Source organism: Anolis carolinensis, chromosome 1, assembly GCF_035594765.1.
Source record: "Anolis carolinensis isolate JA03-04 chromosome 1, rAnoCar3.1.pri, whole genome shotgun sequence".
NCBI classification, from domain to species: domain Eukaryota; kingdom Metazoa; phylum Chordata; class Lepidosauria; order Squamata; family Dactyloidae; genus Anolis; species Anolis carolinensis.
In genome coordinates, this window is record NC_085841.1 from 25,703,401 (window position 1) to 25,722,198 (window position 18,798).

An 18,798-nucleotide genomic window follows, 5' to 3' on the forward strand; every position below is an offset into this window, starting at 1 on the left:
TTGTCCCGAACATGTAAATTTCTGTCTAAATGTGTTGCATCCCTAATAAGATATCCAAAATACTTCAAAACTCACCCTTCTTTGTCACAAATCATCTGCTTCCATCTTCCAGGTGGCTGCTGTGGCATTTTTGTTTGGTGGAAGGCTCCTGGAAATTTCCTGTGTAGTATTGTATTATAATTTCTTTTTTAGCATTAGTCCCCTTAAAACCTTAGTCTGACAAATCCTCAGTCTCTCTCCAGCTTTGTATCATATACCCAATACAAGTAGCAAACGAAGACAATGCAAGGCTAGAGAGAAACGTGAGGCAGCAGAGAGAGACAAGGATCTGTGAAATGGCAGTAAGTTTAGCTAACTGATCCTTCATTATGCATATGCAAATATTTCAAAATCTGGTAAAGAATTACAAAATGTGAAATACTTCTGGCTCCAGATATTTTGACTATGGGACACAGTTGACTTTTGTGTTTCCTGTACCTATTTTAGGGTCCATTCTTTGAGTATTCATTAACACCTCTTTATACCGAATGTATCAATGAAAGTCAGTACAAGAACTAATTCATAGATACCTTGATATTAATATGTGTGATAAGTATGAACTGTATAGATTCCTTTTTTCCCCTTGCTTTTACAGACCTTGGGAAACATTGCAAAGACGGACAGTTACCTTCTGGACAGGGACTTGATGGACATCATTTTTACTTTGGCCAAGGCTGGGCATTCTCAGTATGTACCAAATATTCTGGACAAGATGAGATATGATAGAGGTTACATTCCAGGTAATATGTCAAGAATGTACCTTTAATGTACTATATCCCAGTAATAGGATGTTACTGTGTATTTACGTTACCGTTTAGTCATTTTCCTAATTAATCCCATTTGGCCTGTTCTCTGTTGTAGTATCTTGTACTACCACCCTGAACTGGCCAAATGGGATTCATTAGTAACATAACATCTCTCTTAAAAGCATTTAAAAATGTTTGAATGAGTTAGTCATTCCTTTTTACTGCATCCCAGTCTTTTGTTGCAATTGTCAAAAGCTATATAGTATGTTTATAAACTCTGTCAAAATCTTGTCTCATTTTTTGACTTGTCTTTATGATTTGACTTTAGATAGTCTTGGAAATATCAAAGTGCAGTAATTTAGATTTTTCCTCCACTGATGCTTTGTGATTCTCACTATGGTAGATGAATGCTAATAGGATGAAGTGCATTAAGAAAATGCGGGTTGTGACTACTGTCTTTATTAATTAGAGTCACTTTTTGATTTTGACACTTCTACCAATGTGACAGTCTACACTTTCTTACTGTACTAACATTCCATAGTAAATGATCTAAGCTATTTTTGAATTGCAGTATTCACATTTCTTCAGGTCTTCTCAAAGTTAATGAATGTATTTCAGCATTGTTCTTAAATAAAAAAAATTAAAGCCAGAACAAACTTTAAAAAAATAAATGTGCAGATCTGTTGAACAATGTACTTCAGAACCTTAGTTAATTTAGTGGAGTGTTTACCTGACTTCTAGATTTGTATTGAATGGAATGTATCTACAGAGCTTGGTAAATTATATGCAGTAAGCTATGCACTGCGATGTGCTACTATTCCTTATAATGTATGTTATTGGGACTGATTGTTTTACTTGTTACTATATGACTATTTCATATAATGCCTTAAAATAAAATAACTGTTTTAAAATAAATTGCTCACTTTCTTTGCACAGTAATGCAAAAAGTAGTTGCTTTTTTCGTACTTTTCATGCTGGTGTTTGGTTTTCCACTTTTTTATTCCAAACATTTAGATGCTATGAATCTTTGTCTGACTTTAATAACACAAGGCTTAGAAGATACAGCTTTTCAAGTTTTGAAGTCATTTCCTTCCTCGTCATTCGATTCCCAGAATGAATATGGATTGGATCGTGGTAACTTCTTCTTACGTCATTGTGTAAATACAGATAAGGTATGTAAAATCCTGCAAGAAACGTAACAAATTTACAAGAGAATTACTGGCTTGCAAATTCAGAGAATTTGTCTAATTGATAGTGAAGAAATGGATGGATTTTGGGGACACTTTACAATCAGTGTGTTGCTTTCTTTTCTAAATAATTTATTCACTCTAAGCTGCTTTTCTTCGTGATTGAACTTTTCTATTTTTTCTCTCTTCACATCCCTTGACTTCATAGATTGCTAACGAAGTAGAGTCTTGATGCCTATACCTCTATATACCCTGTTTCCCCTAAAATAAGACATCCCCAAAAAATAAGACCTAGTAGAAGTTTTGCTGAATTGCTAAATATAAGGCCTCCCCCAAAAGTAAGACCTAGCAAAAGTTTTGTTTGGAAGCATGCCTGCCGAACAGAACACCAGAGCATGCAGGATCGGTAAATGTATGTACCATAGAGTGTTGTACATGGAAATAATGGTAGTAACAGGAAATTCTTGATAGGTTTCACAGTTTGTCTGGTTATGCTGGTTTGTGATGAAAACTACTGTACAGTATATAATAAATGTTCATTTTATTTGTTCAACAATAAATGGGAATTCTTCTTCATGGAAAAATAAGACATCCCCTGAAAATAAGACCTAGAGCATCTTTGGGAGCAAAAATTAATATAAGACACTGTCTTATTTTCGGGGAAACACGGTAGAATAAAGTGTTCTCTTATATTTATTTTCTGTACCTAGGACCTAGAGAGACTTCATTTTTCTCTCTGTTCTGCTTCTAGGTCCTAGGTTGGAACTGGTCAGTTTCCTTTTGGTAGCTTATCTCGCCTCATTAGCTTCCCACCTCTCTCCTAATTTTGTCTTTGCTACCTTTATTATATACTCTCCCTGGTTGCCCACCCCTCTAGTTTATGCAGTTAAACCAGGGGTTTATTACTAGTATGTAGCTTCTGGGCTAGTGTTTGCTGGCCATAGGATTGCTCTCACAATCCATTCCGAAATAATCTCCTTTTCCAGAGTACTTAAAGTACCAATTTGTTCATTGCCAGTTTGAGTGTTACCAGATAGTGATAAGTTATAAATTCACACATTTTTCATTTTCTTACAGCCAGCAAATAAACTGGAATACTTTTGTGATGAATTGAAGAAAGCCAACATGCACACTTCACCTTTACAGTTGACTCTGCTGTGTGCATTAGAATCAAAGAAAGCTGGTACTTTTCCTTATCTCTTACTTTTGTTAAGAATTGCACTACGTTTGTTACAACCATGTTTTGTTTACTGATTACCTTTCTGTCTCTTTTTCAGCTCTGGCATTTGATTTAATGAAGATAATGAAGAAAGAAGGTTTACCTGTCAAATCCCATTATTTCTGGCCATTGTTGGTTGAGTGCCAGAAAGAGAAAAATGTTGAAGGTTAGCTTTTCTGATCAAATCTTGGTTACTACAAATGTAAATGTGCATTAATGTGCACACGGCTCTACAGGAAGAAATGCTTTCTGACATAAGGAGTAGAATAGCACTACAGTTGTACTGTTCATCAGTGATGTATAGCCTGCATGAGTTTACTTCGCATTACTTTTATCATTCTTATTATACAAGTGTTAATTGTCTCAAATTAGAACTCTTCACAGAGCTACAATTGTTTTAAGTAGGTTATAGCCAGGTTTCTCAGTTTACCACTATACCCTTAGCAGTCTGCCTCTTCATGATCTCCTGATCTTGAAAGTGAAATCTAAGGAAGCTTTTAAAAGTCCGTTTACATTGTGCAAGTCTTGCTATAAATGTAGACGAAATGAATCTTTTAGAGAAGGTGTGCTTATTGCTATGCAGTGAAAAGTTAAATGTGAGCTTAGTTACAATAATAAAAGCACAAAAACCTTTATTGTTGAATGAATGATCATGACCTGACAGCATACTGATTGAAAGACTGAAATGTTCAATCTTCTGGATTCTTAAGTAGGTTTAAGCATTTAGCACACACTTTCCCCTCTTACACATGGGAGTGTCTATGAGATATGAATAAGAATTGAACAAATATTAAATTTTAAAGTACAATATCTAATTCTTTGCTTTGCATTACTGGTAATTCAGAAAGAGTGGTCTGATAAAAAGCTGCTTTTAACAGAAGTACTTTCCCCTTGGGGAAATTAAAAACTGTCTTTTTCATCTTATCTCACAGGATAATGTGCTTTAGAATGAGATGCAGAGTTGTTAGTGTGACACTGGGTGACAAACAAAATGCACAAACAAAAAAAAGGGGCTTTTAGCAGCCAGTTCGTATTGCAATTTTATTTTAAAATATACAGTCACATTCCAGTTTAGAAGTAACGCTGAAACAAGTATTCCCTAATTGTTTCTGGCAATAAAATGTGCCAACCCTTTTTAGAAAAGTCTTTATAAAACAATATTCTGTTCTGTTAACTCCTTTAGTCCTGGAAGGTGCTTAGGAGTCCTTGGCAAATGGTCCCCAAGCATAGTATTTGAATTCCAGAATGGTGTAAATGTCTTGGCAAAACCCACTGTATTTACTAAAGAACGGTTGAGCTTAGACTTCACAGAAGTTCTGCTTCATCTGGAAATAAATGGATGAAAATTTTACATATAACCAGTAGATACTTTATTACATATCTCTGCTTTATGCGGTGGCCAGAAGTAATGTGTGTGGTTTGTATGAGTCTTGGAAAGGACAAATAGGAGATGAAGGAACAAGCAGTTGTCAGATTTGTAACATCAGTAGATGTTTATAAGTCCTTCAATGATCCAAAGTCCCAGGACATGTCCTGTAAAAATGGTGATGGTAAGAAACATGGAAATACCTTTTGCCAAATGAAGGAAAATCTTTTTATAATTTAACAATAGAAAAACGTATTCTTTATATTATACTTTTACCATGAACTTAGAAAAAAACTTGTGTACGTTGTAGATGTGTACACCAGAAGCATCCAGTATTCTTATTCCCATTCCTTCCTTTATATTAAATGGAAAACCGAAGGGTGTGTGCATATGAATATAAATAAAAATTGTCAAAAAATAATGGAAAAGTATACCACTGCATTAAGTTTGGATTGCTAGATGTCCAGGAACTGGGAAGATTTGCCATGTATTTTATTAGCAAAGTAGATTTTGCAGATTTGAGAATTGTTTTTTGCCAGTTGAGTCTGTTGTAATATCTTAGATTCTAAAGACAAAGTAGCTAATCTTACAGTGAAGTGACTAAAAACATCAACACCAGTGATATCTGTTTCATCTATAACCTTCTAGAATTCAAGTCAGTTATATTTTGCACTTTGCATCTATTCCACTTAACTTCAAGGAGGTTTCCACATAACAAATTTATGACGGATTATTTGATTTGTTACAGTCTATTAATTTCCTCATGGGAGGAAATTATGAAGTAACTGATCATCTATATATCATTATGCTGATTATGAAAACATTAGTTTGTAGTTGGCATTTTCACATGGGCTTATTTCTTTCATGTTAAAGGGCTGCTTCCTATAAGGTAACATGATTTCTCTATTAAAGAAGCTATTGAGAGAGCCAGCTATGCATATGGTTTAAGACAATTCATACCTCTTATATGAATAATGACATCTCTGAAAATCCCAAGCAGTTTCCCATCCCAGTAATGATCAATTCCAGATATGTGTATCTTAAGAATGTGGAATCTTTGAAGTATTATCTGAGATAAAACCATGTATATAAACACTTGGCTAACTTGCCTTTGTGCCATAAGTGTGACATAGAATTGAACTAAGGTATTCTTGTTCACAAAACACGAATAGTTCCCTTAGGTGAAAAAGTCAACTCTTCAAAGATAAGTTTATCTTTTCTTCTCACAGTCAGAAATGCTTAGTTGTCATTACAGTTTTACAGGGTAACATTTGTGGATTTGATTATTTGTGAATCACTGTATTTGTTGCCAACTCCTGCCATATAAGCAACTGAAAAAAGATTTTCTCTCATGACATTTCTAGCCATTTTAGCATGATTCTATGGTCAACTTCTAGTTGACCATAGAATCGCCCTGAAGAACCTAAAGTAAAAAAAAAAATTGTGTTGGCAATTTTTCTTTATGTTAGCAGGATTTTTTGCACTTTCATTGGGACTTTGCATCCCTAATTCCTGAAAATGTGGAAGGACTACTGTAATTTATGTTATTGTTGATAGCCTCTTAACAAAAATGAAGGGGTATTTAAAAAGAAAAAAGTAGTTAAACAAATATTTGATTGATAGAAAAACTTTTATCCACCAAATACTTATCTAAATGTTTTTTATATATATATATATATATATATATATATATATATATATATACACACACACACACACACACACACACACACACACACACACATACATACACATACACATACACACACACACACACACACACACACACACATATAACTCAGATATTATGAAAAACATAACCTGCTTACTCTTTCTTTACATTTGTTAAAGTTCACTTATAAATCTAGTAGCTGTACCCAGCCAGGCATTGTTGTGGCCCAGTCTGGTTCAATGGGAAAGAAAGTGCATCCTCCTCCCTATTATTGGAAATCTGGCTACCAGTAATAAAAAAAACTCTAAAATCAGGACAGTAAATAAAGAACACCACTCAGAAAACAGAGGAAATCCAGACATGAAGCAATCAGGGTCAGCTAACACTCCCAACAGGCAGGATTCCCCCAGGCAGGAAGAAGCTAGGCTTTGAAGCTGCAAGGCTATTCAGTGCTAATCAAGCTGACCAATTTTGCAACATTCACACTTCCCTCAAGCAGAAAAGAGTTCTTTCTCCCACCCTGGACCTTCCATAGATATATTTATATAATTATTTTATTTAATTATATTATAATACAATTATAATATGACATTATAATATAGTACATTTATAATATATTATATTATAATATAATAAATATAATAATAAAATGTAATAATGTAATACAATTATTATAATATAATAAGTAGTGGTATCTCTTGCTCACCTCACTGGGGCCCATGAAAAGGATTTTTATTCTCAGTATCTCTCCTTTACATGGCTGGGCCAAAGAACTTGCCAAGCTCAACTGAGTGGTGAGGAAGCGGGCCTAGCCGTCCCTTGTAGCCCCACACATGTTGGTTGCTAAAGGGAGGATTTTTGGCTGTTGCTAGTGCCATTGCTAAGCAGGGAAGCCGTCTGCTATGCTGGTTGCTAAGGGAGGAGGGGATTGCTTGGCTGTTACCAAGAGAGGAGGAGACTGATTGGCTGTTGTCAAGGGGATATGTTTTTACCTGTCTCAGGTGTGACAGGTTTGTGATAGTAGGTATGTGAATAGCTTGAAACACTTGTCAGTTCGAATGCTACATTGTGTCCAAATTTCATAGCAATCAGTGAAATAGTTTGGGAGATATGAGGTCCTCACAAACTGACATATTTTTATTTATATAGCTTGGAAGTGCCTGGTTTGACATAGATGACCCAGGCTTTTCTGGACACTGTTTGCAGCCATGCCTTTACTTTACTTGCTGTTTAGAATCTCATGTGAATATATCTGAATTGTAGTTTCTGTCTCTGTATAAAGGTTTGAGACCATACTTACAATTTTAGAAGGATCCGCAAGATGCATTTATTTTGAAGGAGAGCAGTATTGATTGGTTTTATTTCTTCTCCATCCTCTATGTTCTGCCTCTCTCTTAAAATTAAAAGAGTGTCTTTATTGAAGAGTTTCTTTTCAATTAGGATCTTACTCATTCCTTACTCATTGCGAATCATGAACAAGTGAGAACCTGCAGTGGCTCTCTTGGAGGTTCAAAGCAGTCCAGAATATATTTTGAGTGTCACTGTGTTAGTTTACAGATGTGTTGTTTGACTGTCACCAGCTTGGTCTGCACTGTTTTATAGATAAGTACAGCATTACAATATGGCCAGGTAAACCATGCGGATATTGTAGAACATTTTGCACCAACTGACTTACTTTCATGTGTTCTGGGTTTGATTTGTTGTTAGATCTGCCAGAGTAGAGTTCCAGATATGTTGCCAACATGGTTTTTTTGGCAGCATCCCTACGTTATATATATAAAAAACATTATTTTGTGTGTATAAAAGCTTGTATGAATACAAGTTCTGTCTCAGTTAAAGAACCCATCTGGACAACAGATTTTCGATGTTATGGGGCATATTTGATTTTTACAATCAATAACAAACATGTCCATTTGCTAATGTATATTGGAATTAGTCATTTGCTTCCTAACTGTATTCTGGATAAATTATGAAATACAGATGTCTTCATAATAACAAAATCTTAATGTCTTTTTGAGATTGATGGGGGACAAGATAATGTAGAAGTGAAACAGAGAAAAGATTCCCAAAAAGGGTGTGGGGATATTACCACCATGTTCTGCGTTTCAGAAAAAGTACTTTCCCTTCTCCATTAATGTAGCCTTGGGAAATTAGCTATTATATTATTAGCAATAAAAAAGCACAGTTAAACACGCAAACACCAATTAAAATAACATAATCAGTTAAAAGAGCACAATTTAAAAAACCTAGAAAAAATAAAGACCAAACAACAAAATGAAGACGAAATAAAACCCCCATTGCTTACCATGCAAGCGCAGAGCCCCCTTGAACTGAAACAACTACATTACCCAGAGGACCTTGCACCTGTGGGCGAAGCCTAACCCCACTTCCTCAAAGCTTTACCATTTATTTATTTTGTGTCAAAAGCATTGCATAACAAATACATTTTAAAATGATGGGGAAAAAATTGGATAAGCTTTACCATGGTGGGTGGGGCTTGCAGATGCAACCGTTGACAGCCACTCCTTCCCTTTCCTCGGCCCCTTTCCCCTCAGAAGAGAGAGCATGCCCTTAGAGAAATACAGCTGTACTATTACTATGACTGTTCTCAGGAGGGAGAGCAGCAGGTATTTACATAGCTGTCATGTCTCCTTTCGACTTTCTCTTCTACAGATCAACAGACCCAGCATTTTAAGATGCTCCTTGGAGGGATTATTCATCCCTTTAAGATGCCCTCTTTCTCTGGACATCTCCCACCTCAGTCATTATTATTACTATTCTTCTTCTCCTCATTATTATTCAGGGAGGAAACAGCCAGGCTTTGAAACTACAAGGCCATTCAATGCTAATTGCCGTCTTTCTCTGCACACCCTCCACTTCAGAGTCATCATTATTACTATTACTGTTGTTGTTATTATTGAGTTGCTGTGAACCATGGAAATGTGTTCACACTGAGCATTACAAAACTCTACAACCAGGACAGTAAATAAGAACATTCTGAAAACAGGAGCATTCCAGACAGGAAACTATCAGAGCCAGCTAACACCTTCCAACAAAAGATTCCCCCAGGAAGGAGTCAATCAGGCTTTCAAACTACAAGGCCATTCAATTCTAATTGCCCTATTTTTCTGCACACCCTCCACTTCAGAGTCATTATTATTATTATTATTATTATTATTATTATTATTATTATTACTATTGAGTTGCTGTGAACCATGAAAATGAATTCACGCCCAGCATTACAAAACTCTACAACCAGGACACTAAATAAAGAACACTCTGAAAACAGGAGAATTCCAGAAAGAAAACAATCAGAGCCAGCTAACACCTTCCAACAAAAGATTCCCCAGGAAGGAATCAGCCAGGCTTTCAAACTACAAGGCCATTCAGTGCTAATTGCCCTCTTTCTCTGCACACCCTCCACTTCAGAGTCATTATTATGATTATTATTGGGGTGCTGTGAATCATGAAAATGTACAAAACCAGCCACCCAGCATTACAAAACTCTACAACCTGGACAGTAAATAAACAACAACACAGGAGAATTCCAGACAGGAAACAATCAAGGCCAGTCTTTGAAGCAGTTATACTACTATGTACTACTGAAGCTGACTAACCAAAGATTCCCCTAGGTAGCAAGCAGCCAGGCTTTGAAGCAGCGAGGCAATTCTAACAGCCCAAAAAACTACAATGTTCCCACACTACTTCACGGTTCACTTTTCGCAGATTTCGCTGTTTTGCGGTTTTTCAATAAACTCTAAAAGAATATTATAAATAATAAAAAATTATAATTTACAGCCTGAGGAAGGAGAAGCCGAAGGGAAAGAAAAGGAGCCCAAGCAGTAACAGGAGGAGAAGGAGGCAATTTATCAACACACGCTTGGTTGATAAAGACTTAAAATAGTGTATAACTACTTAAATAATGTATAAAATTAAAATAGTGTCCCTACTTCACGGATTTTCACTTATTGCGTGTGGTCCTGGAACGTCACCCCTGCGATAAGTGAGGGAACACTGTATTCCCCTAGAACGCAAGTACCCAGGCTTCCTAGCAGCAACCCTATTCCATTGCATTCCAGCTCACCAAACAAGGATTCCCATAAGAAGAAAATGGTCAGGCTTTGAGGCTGCAAGGCTATTCACTGCTATTCCACCTGCCCAACAAATGGTTCCCATAAGCCACAGCATTATTATGACTGAATGGTAGTTTGAACCCATGTCTCCCACACATTGTGAAACTAATTTGTTGTAGCGGTTTTGTTAAAAAAACAAACTGATGTTTCTCAAAACGTAGACCTAGTCATTTTTGAATTATGGAAACACTGGTGAAATATCCTTCTAGTTGAATTTTTATTGTAGTTTGCTGACATCTTATAAATGTAAAGCATAAGCTTGCTGTCAAAATTTGAATGGTATTGAGCAAAATTATATTGTAATTAATTCTTTCCAGATGAATTTGCCAGTTCTGGGCCAGAATCAGTCAGTGTTCTGTTTTAAGGCAAACTTGAGTAGATGATGCGACTTTAATTTAGTGTGACTTGTCGGCATGTATTTTTAAGTGCTCAAAGGGAATTCACATTTGATTATTTGCACCGTAATGCACTGCATAAAATATTCATAGAAGTGTCACTTTTCCATAGGTGGCACTCCAGGGTAAAGACGGGGACTTCAGGAAACTTTAGAATTTTTATAGTAACAAATATGTGAGGCAACTCAGAAAAAGAAGGAAAAAACATATGCTTCTTAGCTCTGATATCCTGCAGCATCTGACAAATCATTTTTATGCTAACAAAAATACCAGTACCTGCATAGGTTTTGACATCAATCTAGTGCTGGTTGAGCAGATGTGATGTAATAATATTCAGCAAGTTATATGAATTTCACAGGGAAGAGCTTATTCATAGTGTCTTTGTAGTAACCTTTAAATGTTGGATTAGAGTCTTTTCATTTCTTTTTCAGCAATCAAATTGATCTAGGAAGTGTTATATTTTTAAAAAAAAATAAACACACTATGCATTTTTGTTTATATATCTTTTATTTGTGAAACTGCATCCTTAAATATGTTTATGGTTCTGCCTTTCTCTTCTTCAAATCCCAACTGTTAAGAACCCAAATTTTGTTTATCTTCTTATTTCCCATTGTAACCAAGATTAAATATGCCCCTGTTTAGAAGATTTACCCTCACTTTTTGTCCCTATGATAACGGGATTTTGAAAATTTTTAGATCATTATGGAAACCAGAATAGGTTATAAAGCCTCAGTGGAGACACCTTTACCCCATGATGACTCTTTCAGGAGTGAATTTTTCTTTCGGGAGGTAGATTTCTTTCACTTCCTGTTGTCTCACCCTTGTTCTTAACTATGAGTCATTTGTAAGTCCGATGTTTGTAACCCAAGGACTGCCTGTAAAACCTTTTGCTTTAGTATGTATATCACTTCTGATAAAAGTTATCTAATAAGGACCTCAACTGATCTCGATGTACATGCAGATAGGTATGGAAACATTCTTTCAGGCATTTATGCTCTAGGCCAGACTTTTCCAAACTATGCTCCAACCATAATACTTTGTAGTAGTCTGTGTGGGAGATAAGGATGATGTTAACCAGGCTTTTCTTGTCCAGAAATGGTTGCAACTGGAAAACCAATTGAAGCTGGCCAAATGCGCCGCTAGCTGCTGTGGTCTCATTTGCCTGCAGTTCTTGTTTCCCTACCACCTCCCCTCTACATCTCTCCCTGTCACTTCTATACTACATTGCATAAGAAACCTGCAATTGATAGTATTAGATTGATTACTAGCAATAATGACTATGAGAACTGTAGTGCTCTAGAAAAAAGATAGTTAAATTCCAACTTAGTCTCCAATCTTTGTTCAGTTTATGAGGTCTTTTCTGATCACAACAAAGACTTATTTTGGTTAAACAGCCCTTCCAGACCATGGCTTTTCAAGCATATTATTCCACTACTGTGGCAAGTGATTCTGTTCCACAAATGTAGAGTGTTAGAGGTCATTTTCTAGATGTTCCTGAAGTGAAAAAGTGATGCAAAAAACCCAGTTGCTTTCTGTTGACTGAGTGGGCCTTATTTTTGATTGTTATATATAGAAATATGAACTACAAAACATGTTTGCATTAAAAATGGGCTTACGTGTACTGTTATGTGCAAGCTCCCCAAATGTGATAATCAAGGCTTGAGTGTGAAGGATTAGTTTGAAGAGATGGATGATGGTTTTGATGACTTTTTAAAAGAATAAACAAGTTAGGTAATATGTGCTACAGGTGGTCAAAATATGGCCTTAGAGTTGTGGGTATCCTCAAGGCTGTTTTTGCAGCCCTTAACCCTTCCCTGGACTTCCCTTTTCCTAGCCAGAAAGAAAGAAAAGAAAGGAGGAGTTTATCCTGAAAGCTACCAGGAGCAGCAATTCAGCTTTGTTGCTAGGCAGCAGAAAGCAGCACAAGAATATCTGGGAAACATTTGAAGAGCTGGGATTGGAGAGAGATTGAAGAAGAATGGAAAAGAAGAAAAGAGAAGAGTATGGAATGGGAGTGGAGGACTAAATTATTTGCTTACCTCTTGAGCAGCCCTGTCACTTACAAGATGTCAGGCCTTGATGTCTTAGGCTCCTTTCTTTGACCTCCTATCTTTCTAGGGCCAGGCTTGTGATCAGAGCCGGCCCTAGGTATTTTTCAAGTGTAGGCGAACAGAATTTTGGGGCCCCCCCAAACCAATCACTGAAAAATAAAAGCGTTGGATAAGCGAAAATGTTGGATAATAAGGAAGTATAAAGGAAAAGCCTATAAAACATCAAATTACATTATTATTTTAAAAATTAAGCACCAAAACATCATGTTTTACAACAAATCAATAGAAAAAGCAGTTCAATACATGGTAATGTTATGTAGGAATTACTATATTTGCAAATTTAGCACTAAACATTGAACAGGGATATAGGGCAGTGTGGACTTAGATAACCCAGATAGCCCTCAGTATTAAAAAAAAACCCTCTAAAATCAGGACAATAAATAAAGAACAACACTCTGAAAACAGAAGAAATCCAGACAGTAAACAATCAGGGACAGCTAACTCCTCCCAAAAAAAGATTCTCCCAGGCAAGAAGAAGCCAGGCCTTGAAGCCACAGGGCCATTACATGCTAATCAAGGTGATTAATTACAACATTCACACCTGCTTCAAAGAAAAGTTCTTTCTCCCACCCTGGACCTTCTACAGATATATAAACCCCACATACCTAGCTTCCAAGTTCCTACAGACCTCACAATCTCTGAAGGCCCCAAAGGTGGGCTTGCGTGGTGCGAAGGTGGGTCTGCGCCGGCCGGAAGGCCCAGCGCGGTCGCTGGAAGGCCCGAAAGAGAAGGAGGTGGAGAGTGGTGCCCTCCTCCCAGGACGATGGTGCCCCCGGGACGATGGCGCCACAGGCAAATGCCTATTTCGCCTTATGGTTGGACCGCCTCTGCTTGTGATTCACCTTAGTCAACCTCCTGTGTCAGGAGCCCCCAGTGACACAGTGAGTTAAACCCTTGTGCCAGCAGGACTGCTGACCGAAAGGTCGGAGGTTCAAATCCGGGGACAGTGGGTGAGCTCCTCTATCAGCTCCTGCTCCCCAATCGGGGACATGAGAGAAGCCTCCCACAAGGATGGTAAAACATCAAACATCCAGGCATCCCATGGACAATGTCCTCGCAGATGGCCAATTCTTTCACACCAGAAGTGACTTGTGGTTTCTCAAGTTGCTCCTGACATAAAAAAAATCCTCCTGTGTCAAATGTATTATGATTTTTAGTGCAGGTGATTGAAAAATATGCACTAATTGTTTTATTTTTTAGGTGATCACTAAGGAACCTGTTAGCTCACATAGTGTTCAGCAATGGAATAATGAACTGAAAAGTTTTTCTGAATCTTGCACTCACTCCCATTTCCGTTTTTCTTGGCCTCTCCCTTCCCCTCCCTCATTCTGCTTTCCACCCACTGACTTATTCAATGAGTCACAAGGGTTTTGATGAGGGTGGAAAAACTTAAGGGTTTGGAGCCAAAACATTAATTTGCTAAACTCATGCCCTCCCCTTGTCTACTGAGAAGTAAATCCCATTGAAACTCTTTGTAATTCTTCAATGTGTATGTTGATTCCCACTCAGACCTGGACTCCTGGATAATTAAATCATGAGTTCTCCTCCCTTTCCTTTCCTCTTAGATTTTCTGTCTCTCTACCATCCCTGCCCACCCATTCAGTTTTTCACCTGCCTCCTCCTTCAGTAGCCAACACATTGAGATGTTAGGTAAAGTTGGAATTTAAATCCAAAATGTAAAGTAAATTAAATTTATAACCTTCCATCCCTGATTAAGTCTTTCTTTTTAAAAGGCATTTGCTCAGAAAAAAATCCAGTTAATTTAAATGCTCAAACTATGTACTGTACTAGTTGCAGTTTGTGCTTTTTAATATAAAGCAGGGAGAATGAGAGCATACTGTGTGTCTGTTGTGCAGAATAATGTCCTGCCTATGAACTGATGTAATCAGATTATTTCTTATTAAGAATTCCCTGCCCTCATTTCACTGATCAGTTCTTATAACCAGACACTTTTTTCTGGCACCTGCTGTGAATCAGTATTGTCTATTCTCTGTCTTTATACCCTATATTTCCCTAAAGTTGGGATTCTAGCTGAAATAAACACATTGCTCTTCCTCTTATAATTAATAAATAGTTAAATGAGCAAGTTAAAATTGTACATGTTGATGAAGGTGGCAGGAGAAAAAAAGAGAAAGAATCAGATCAGAGAGAAAACTTAAGCACGTTGTAAGATAAAATTACATATTTCAAGACTTTCCCAAACTGATGGTTTCCAGACAAGATTGAAGCCCAGTTGTCTGATATCCAGACAACAATTATATTATGGGCTATGTAGTCCATCTGAAGGGGACAAAATCTACGTTAGGGGAATTCTATTTCAAAAAGATACAGAGAACACTCTTTAAAATGCCAATAACTAAATGTCAATAATAACAACCTCCATTTTCAATAAACTCCACGTCTCTGCCAGTTTTAATATCTCAAAAAGTGTTAATACCCATTAATAATACCCATTGATTGATTTCAGTTATTAACGTTGATAACAGTGAATTAATCCTACAGTTTTGGCTGTTTAATATCATAAAATTAATTTTCAAACTTTATATTTAAAGCTATGAGTGAAAAGTGGAACTTTACGAAGTCGTTTGACCTAGTACAAGTACAGTGCTCTCTTTTATTTATTTAATTTGTATTCCACCTTTCTCTGCAGTGGGATTCAAGGCAATCCCCCTAAATATCAACCCAAGGTAGCCCCCCCCCCCAAAAAAAAACCAAACTATTGTAAAGGCATACAAAATAAAAAGAAAGCTCACTCTCCATTAAGAAGCCTTCTTTCTTATACATGAAAAGCCTACTTTAACATAAAAATTTTTTGCCTGCCAATGAGCAAAGAGGCAGGCAGCCTAGCCTCCTGGAGAAGGAAATTCCAAAGGAAGTTTTAAACATGATCAGTAGAGTACTGTAGGCTCATATATACTCCTCTTACAAGTGTTCAGTTTGGTCTGAAAGAAAGGAAAGGAAGTCAGACTGTACTAGAAATATTTATAGAATGCTCTTTCCAGTGCATAGGAAAGTGACCATTTTCTTTGTCATTCTGGAAACAAATTAAAACCTAAAATTTGATTTTGCTCAAATTTTAATAGTACAATATTAATGCTGATATTTTTCTGGTACAGACAGTAGAACCCCGGTACTCCGGGTTAAACCGGCGGATCTCAACTCGGTCAACCGGATAACTCAGATTACCAGGCGGGAGGAAGGCTGAACCAGGAGGCGCGGCAAACGCCTCCCGATCAAGCCCTCGTCCCAACCGTGGTGTGGCCTCTCCATGGGGACGAAGGCTGGATCGGGAGGCGCTGCAAGGGCCTCCCGAGCCAGTCCTCGTCCCCATATAGAAGCCCGTCCATGGGGAGGAGGGCTGAACCGGGAGGCGTTTGTAGCGCCTCCTGTTCCAGCCTTCCTCCCCATGGAGAAGCCTCCCCATGGGGAGGAGGACTGAACCGGGAGGCGTTTGCAGCGCCTCCCAGTCCAGCCCTCGTCCCCATGGAGAGTCCTCCCCGCGGTTGGGAGCAACCCCGCAACGAAGGGGCTCTCCCTCCCTTTGGCGGAGGCCTGGAGCCAGGGAAGTGACTCCCGCTTCCCTGGCTCCAAGCCTTCGCCAAAGGAAGAAAGCCCCTTCGTTCGGCGGGTGGGTGAACGGGGAGGGCCACAAAAGCCCTCCCCGTTCACCCCCCCACCTGCCCGCCCGTGCCTCGGCTCCCTCGTCACGCCGGGCGGCAACACCCGTGCCCGGCGAGGCGAAAGAGTCGGACGTGCGTGTTGCTAGGTAGATAGCAAGCTACCTAGCAACACACACGGGACGCTTGCCCCTTGGGAGGTGCCCGCTGCGTGTTGCTAGGTAGCTTACTATCTACCTAGCAACATGCAGGGGCCACCTCCCAAGGGGCGAGCGCCCTGTGCATGTTGCTAGGTAGCTTGCTATCTACCTAGCAACACGCACGCCAGTGAGCAGGTGAACGGGGAGGGCCTTTGCAGCCCTCCCCGTTCACCTGCTCGGATTGCACGGAGGCTCGAACGAGCGGGGCTCGAACGAGTGGGGTTTTACTGTATATAGTGATTGATTATTTGACTCTGTTTTAATCTCTTGGTTTTTTATGCTGTTGTATTTTTATGTAAAAGGGAGTTGTAATTGTTTTAAAATAATACTATTTCTAAGCAGTGTCCCACAGATGGTCTCCATGGAGCTTAGGTTTTATTTTATTTATATATACTGACTCTCTCTCTCTATGTATATATATGTGTGTGTATGTATGTATATATATATATATATATATATATATAGAGAGAGAGAGAGAGAGAGAGAGAGAGAGCGCTTTCTTTCTGCCAAGGGACCCAAGGTTGCTTACAGAATATAAAATGAAAATGTTTCTTAAAAAGTACTGTTGAGAAGGTTTAACATATGAAGCATTAGTTCTATTAAAAACACATTGTTTAAAAAAAGTTTGGAAATACATTTAGAAGATTTAAACCTACAGACACCGTACTTGAATACTATTTTGTTATATCATTAAAATCAAGCAAACTCCTACCTATTTAAAAAGCAAAAATACACCTGGGAGGGAGCTAGCCAGATATCTCATGGAAATGATTCCACAATCTGGGATCACCCACTTGAAAAGCTCTCTCTGGTGTTTCAGTCTGCTATCTTATTCTCGTCTTTTGAGGGACAGCCCCCTTAGTGGTTAGTTAGTGTGGACATTCTCCTTGATAGCACTGATTATTTTTATTCTTGTCTCTTAAAACTGTAGTGGCAGAATGCAAGGACTTTTCTTAATGTACCAAAGAATTTCGCTTTTCTCTGAACAATGCCACTAACTGTTCTAAATCTCTATTGCTGTCCTCCTGTACTTTTCAAAAGCAATTTATCACACTTTTTCAGAGTGGTTGGAAAGTGAGGTGGATCTGAAAGTTCATTTCTGTGGCATTCCTGAACTTGGCTCACAACTTAATATTGCCTATAAGTTTGATTTTATTGCAGAAGCAGTTCAGATTGTGAAAAATAAGCTTACCAGCATTAGTTAATAAATTCCTTTCGTTTTAATCCTAATTCCCATTTGTATCAAGAAAAATTATTTTCTAAGCCTTGTAATCTTAAAGTAATTTGTGGTTATTGTCTATTAACATGTAAATGTGGAAGAAGATTGACATAATTTCAAAACTTAGGACTTGATAACTGGGGGTAAGAAAGAAAAGTAGGATAATGCAAAATAACATGACAGAACTGTGTCTGCAAAATAACCAATGCTTTTTGGTTTTTGGAGTGAACAAAAATTATGTTACCTCTTTCTAAAAGACTTGAGTTGAGCTTCTAGTCAGATAACATAGCTTACTTAGCACCTGGTTTATTTTGGTCTAGGTACAATTGAAGTTCTCAAAGCAATGCACGAACTGCAGGTACAACCTGATGTGGAAACATATGCAAGCTATGTTTTGTCAAATTTTGATGATGTCAGCTCTGCACGCCATCTGTTGCAGGTGAGTTAAGCCATTGTCTCAATATGTTAGAGCCCGAGTTTATAATCTTACTCCATTTAATTTTACTTCAACAAATACCTTAGAATGTACAAGCCCTAAAAGTATGCTTCCCCAGAAAGCTTTAAAAATAAAACATTTCCTTGAAAGTAGTTTGTCAAGTAGATTGGATTATCTTATATTCAAACAAGATCCATTTAATTTAGTGGAATTAAACTGAATAGACATGTGGACCCTTGATATCCATTGGAGCTTGGTTCTAGTGCCCTCCTCCCCCAATCCATGGGTGCTCAAGTGCCATTATATATAATGACATGGTGGAAGGGGATCCTTTATATAAAATGTCAAAATCAAGGTGTTTTTTTTTTGGTTGTTTTTTTTTAGGGGGAATATTTCCAAATTGTATGCAAGAATCCATTGATACGGCGGTCTGACTATACTACAAGATTTTGAATAAT

General features: G+C 37.8%; 1 protein-coding gene across 1 annotated transcript in view; it reads left to right on the forward strand.

Annotated features, from left to right (window-relative positions):
- The window catches only part of lrpprc (leucine rich pentatricopeptide repeat containing), a 170,616-nt gene that overhangs the window by 26,922 nt on the left and 124,896 nt on the right, over positions 1 to 18,798 (forward strand). The window contains exons 8-12 of the mRNA XM_008115714.3: positions 635 to 779; positions 1,800 to 1,957; positions 3,050 to 3,155; positions 3,250 to 3,357; positions 18,225 to 18,343. Of these exons, the coding sequence (XP_008113921.1) occupies positions 635 to 779; positions 1,800 to 1,957; positions 3,050 to 3,155; positions 3,250 to 3,357; positions 18,225 to 18,343 (636 nt within the window). The remainder of the gene's footprint in view (positions 1 to 634; positions 780 to 1,799; positions 1,958 to 3,049; positions 3,156 to 3,249; positions 3,358 to 18,224; positions 18,344 to 18,798) is intronic.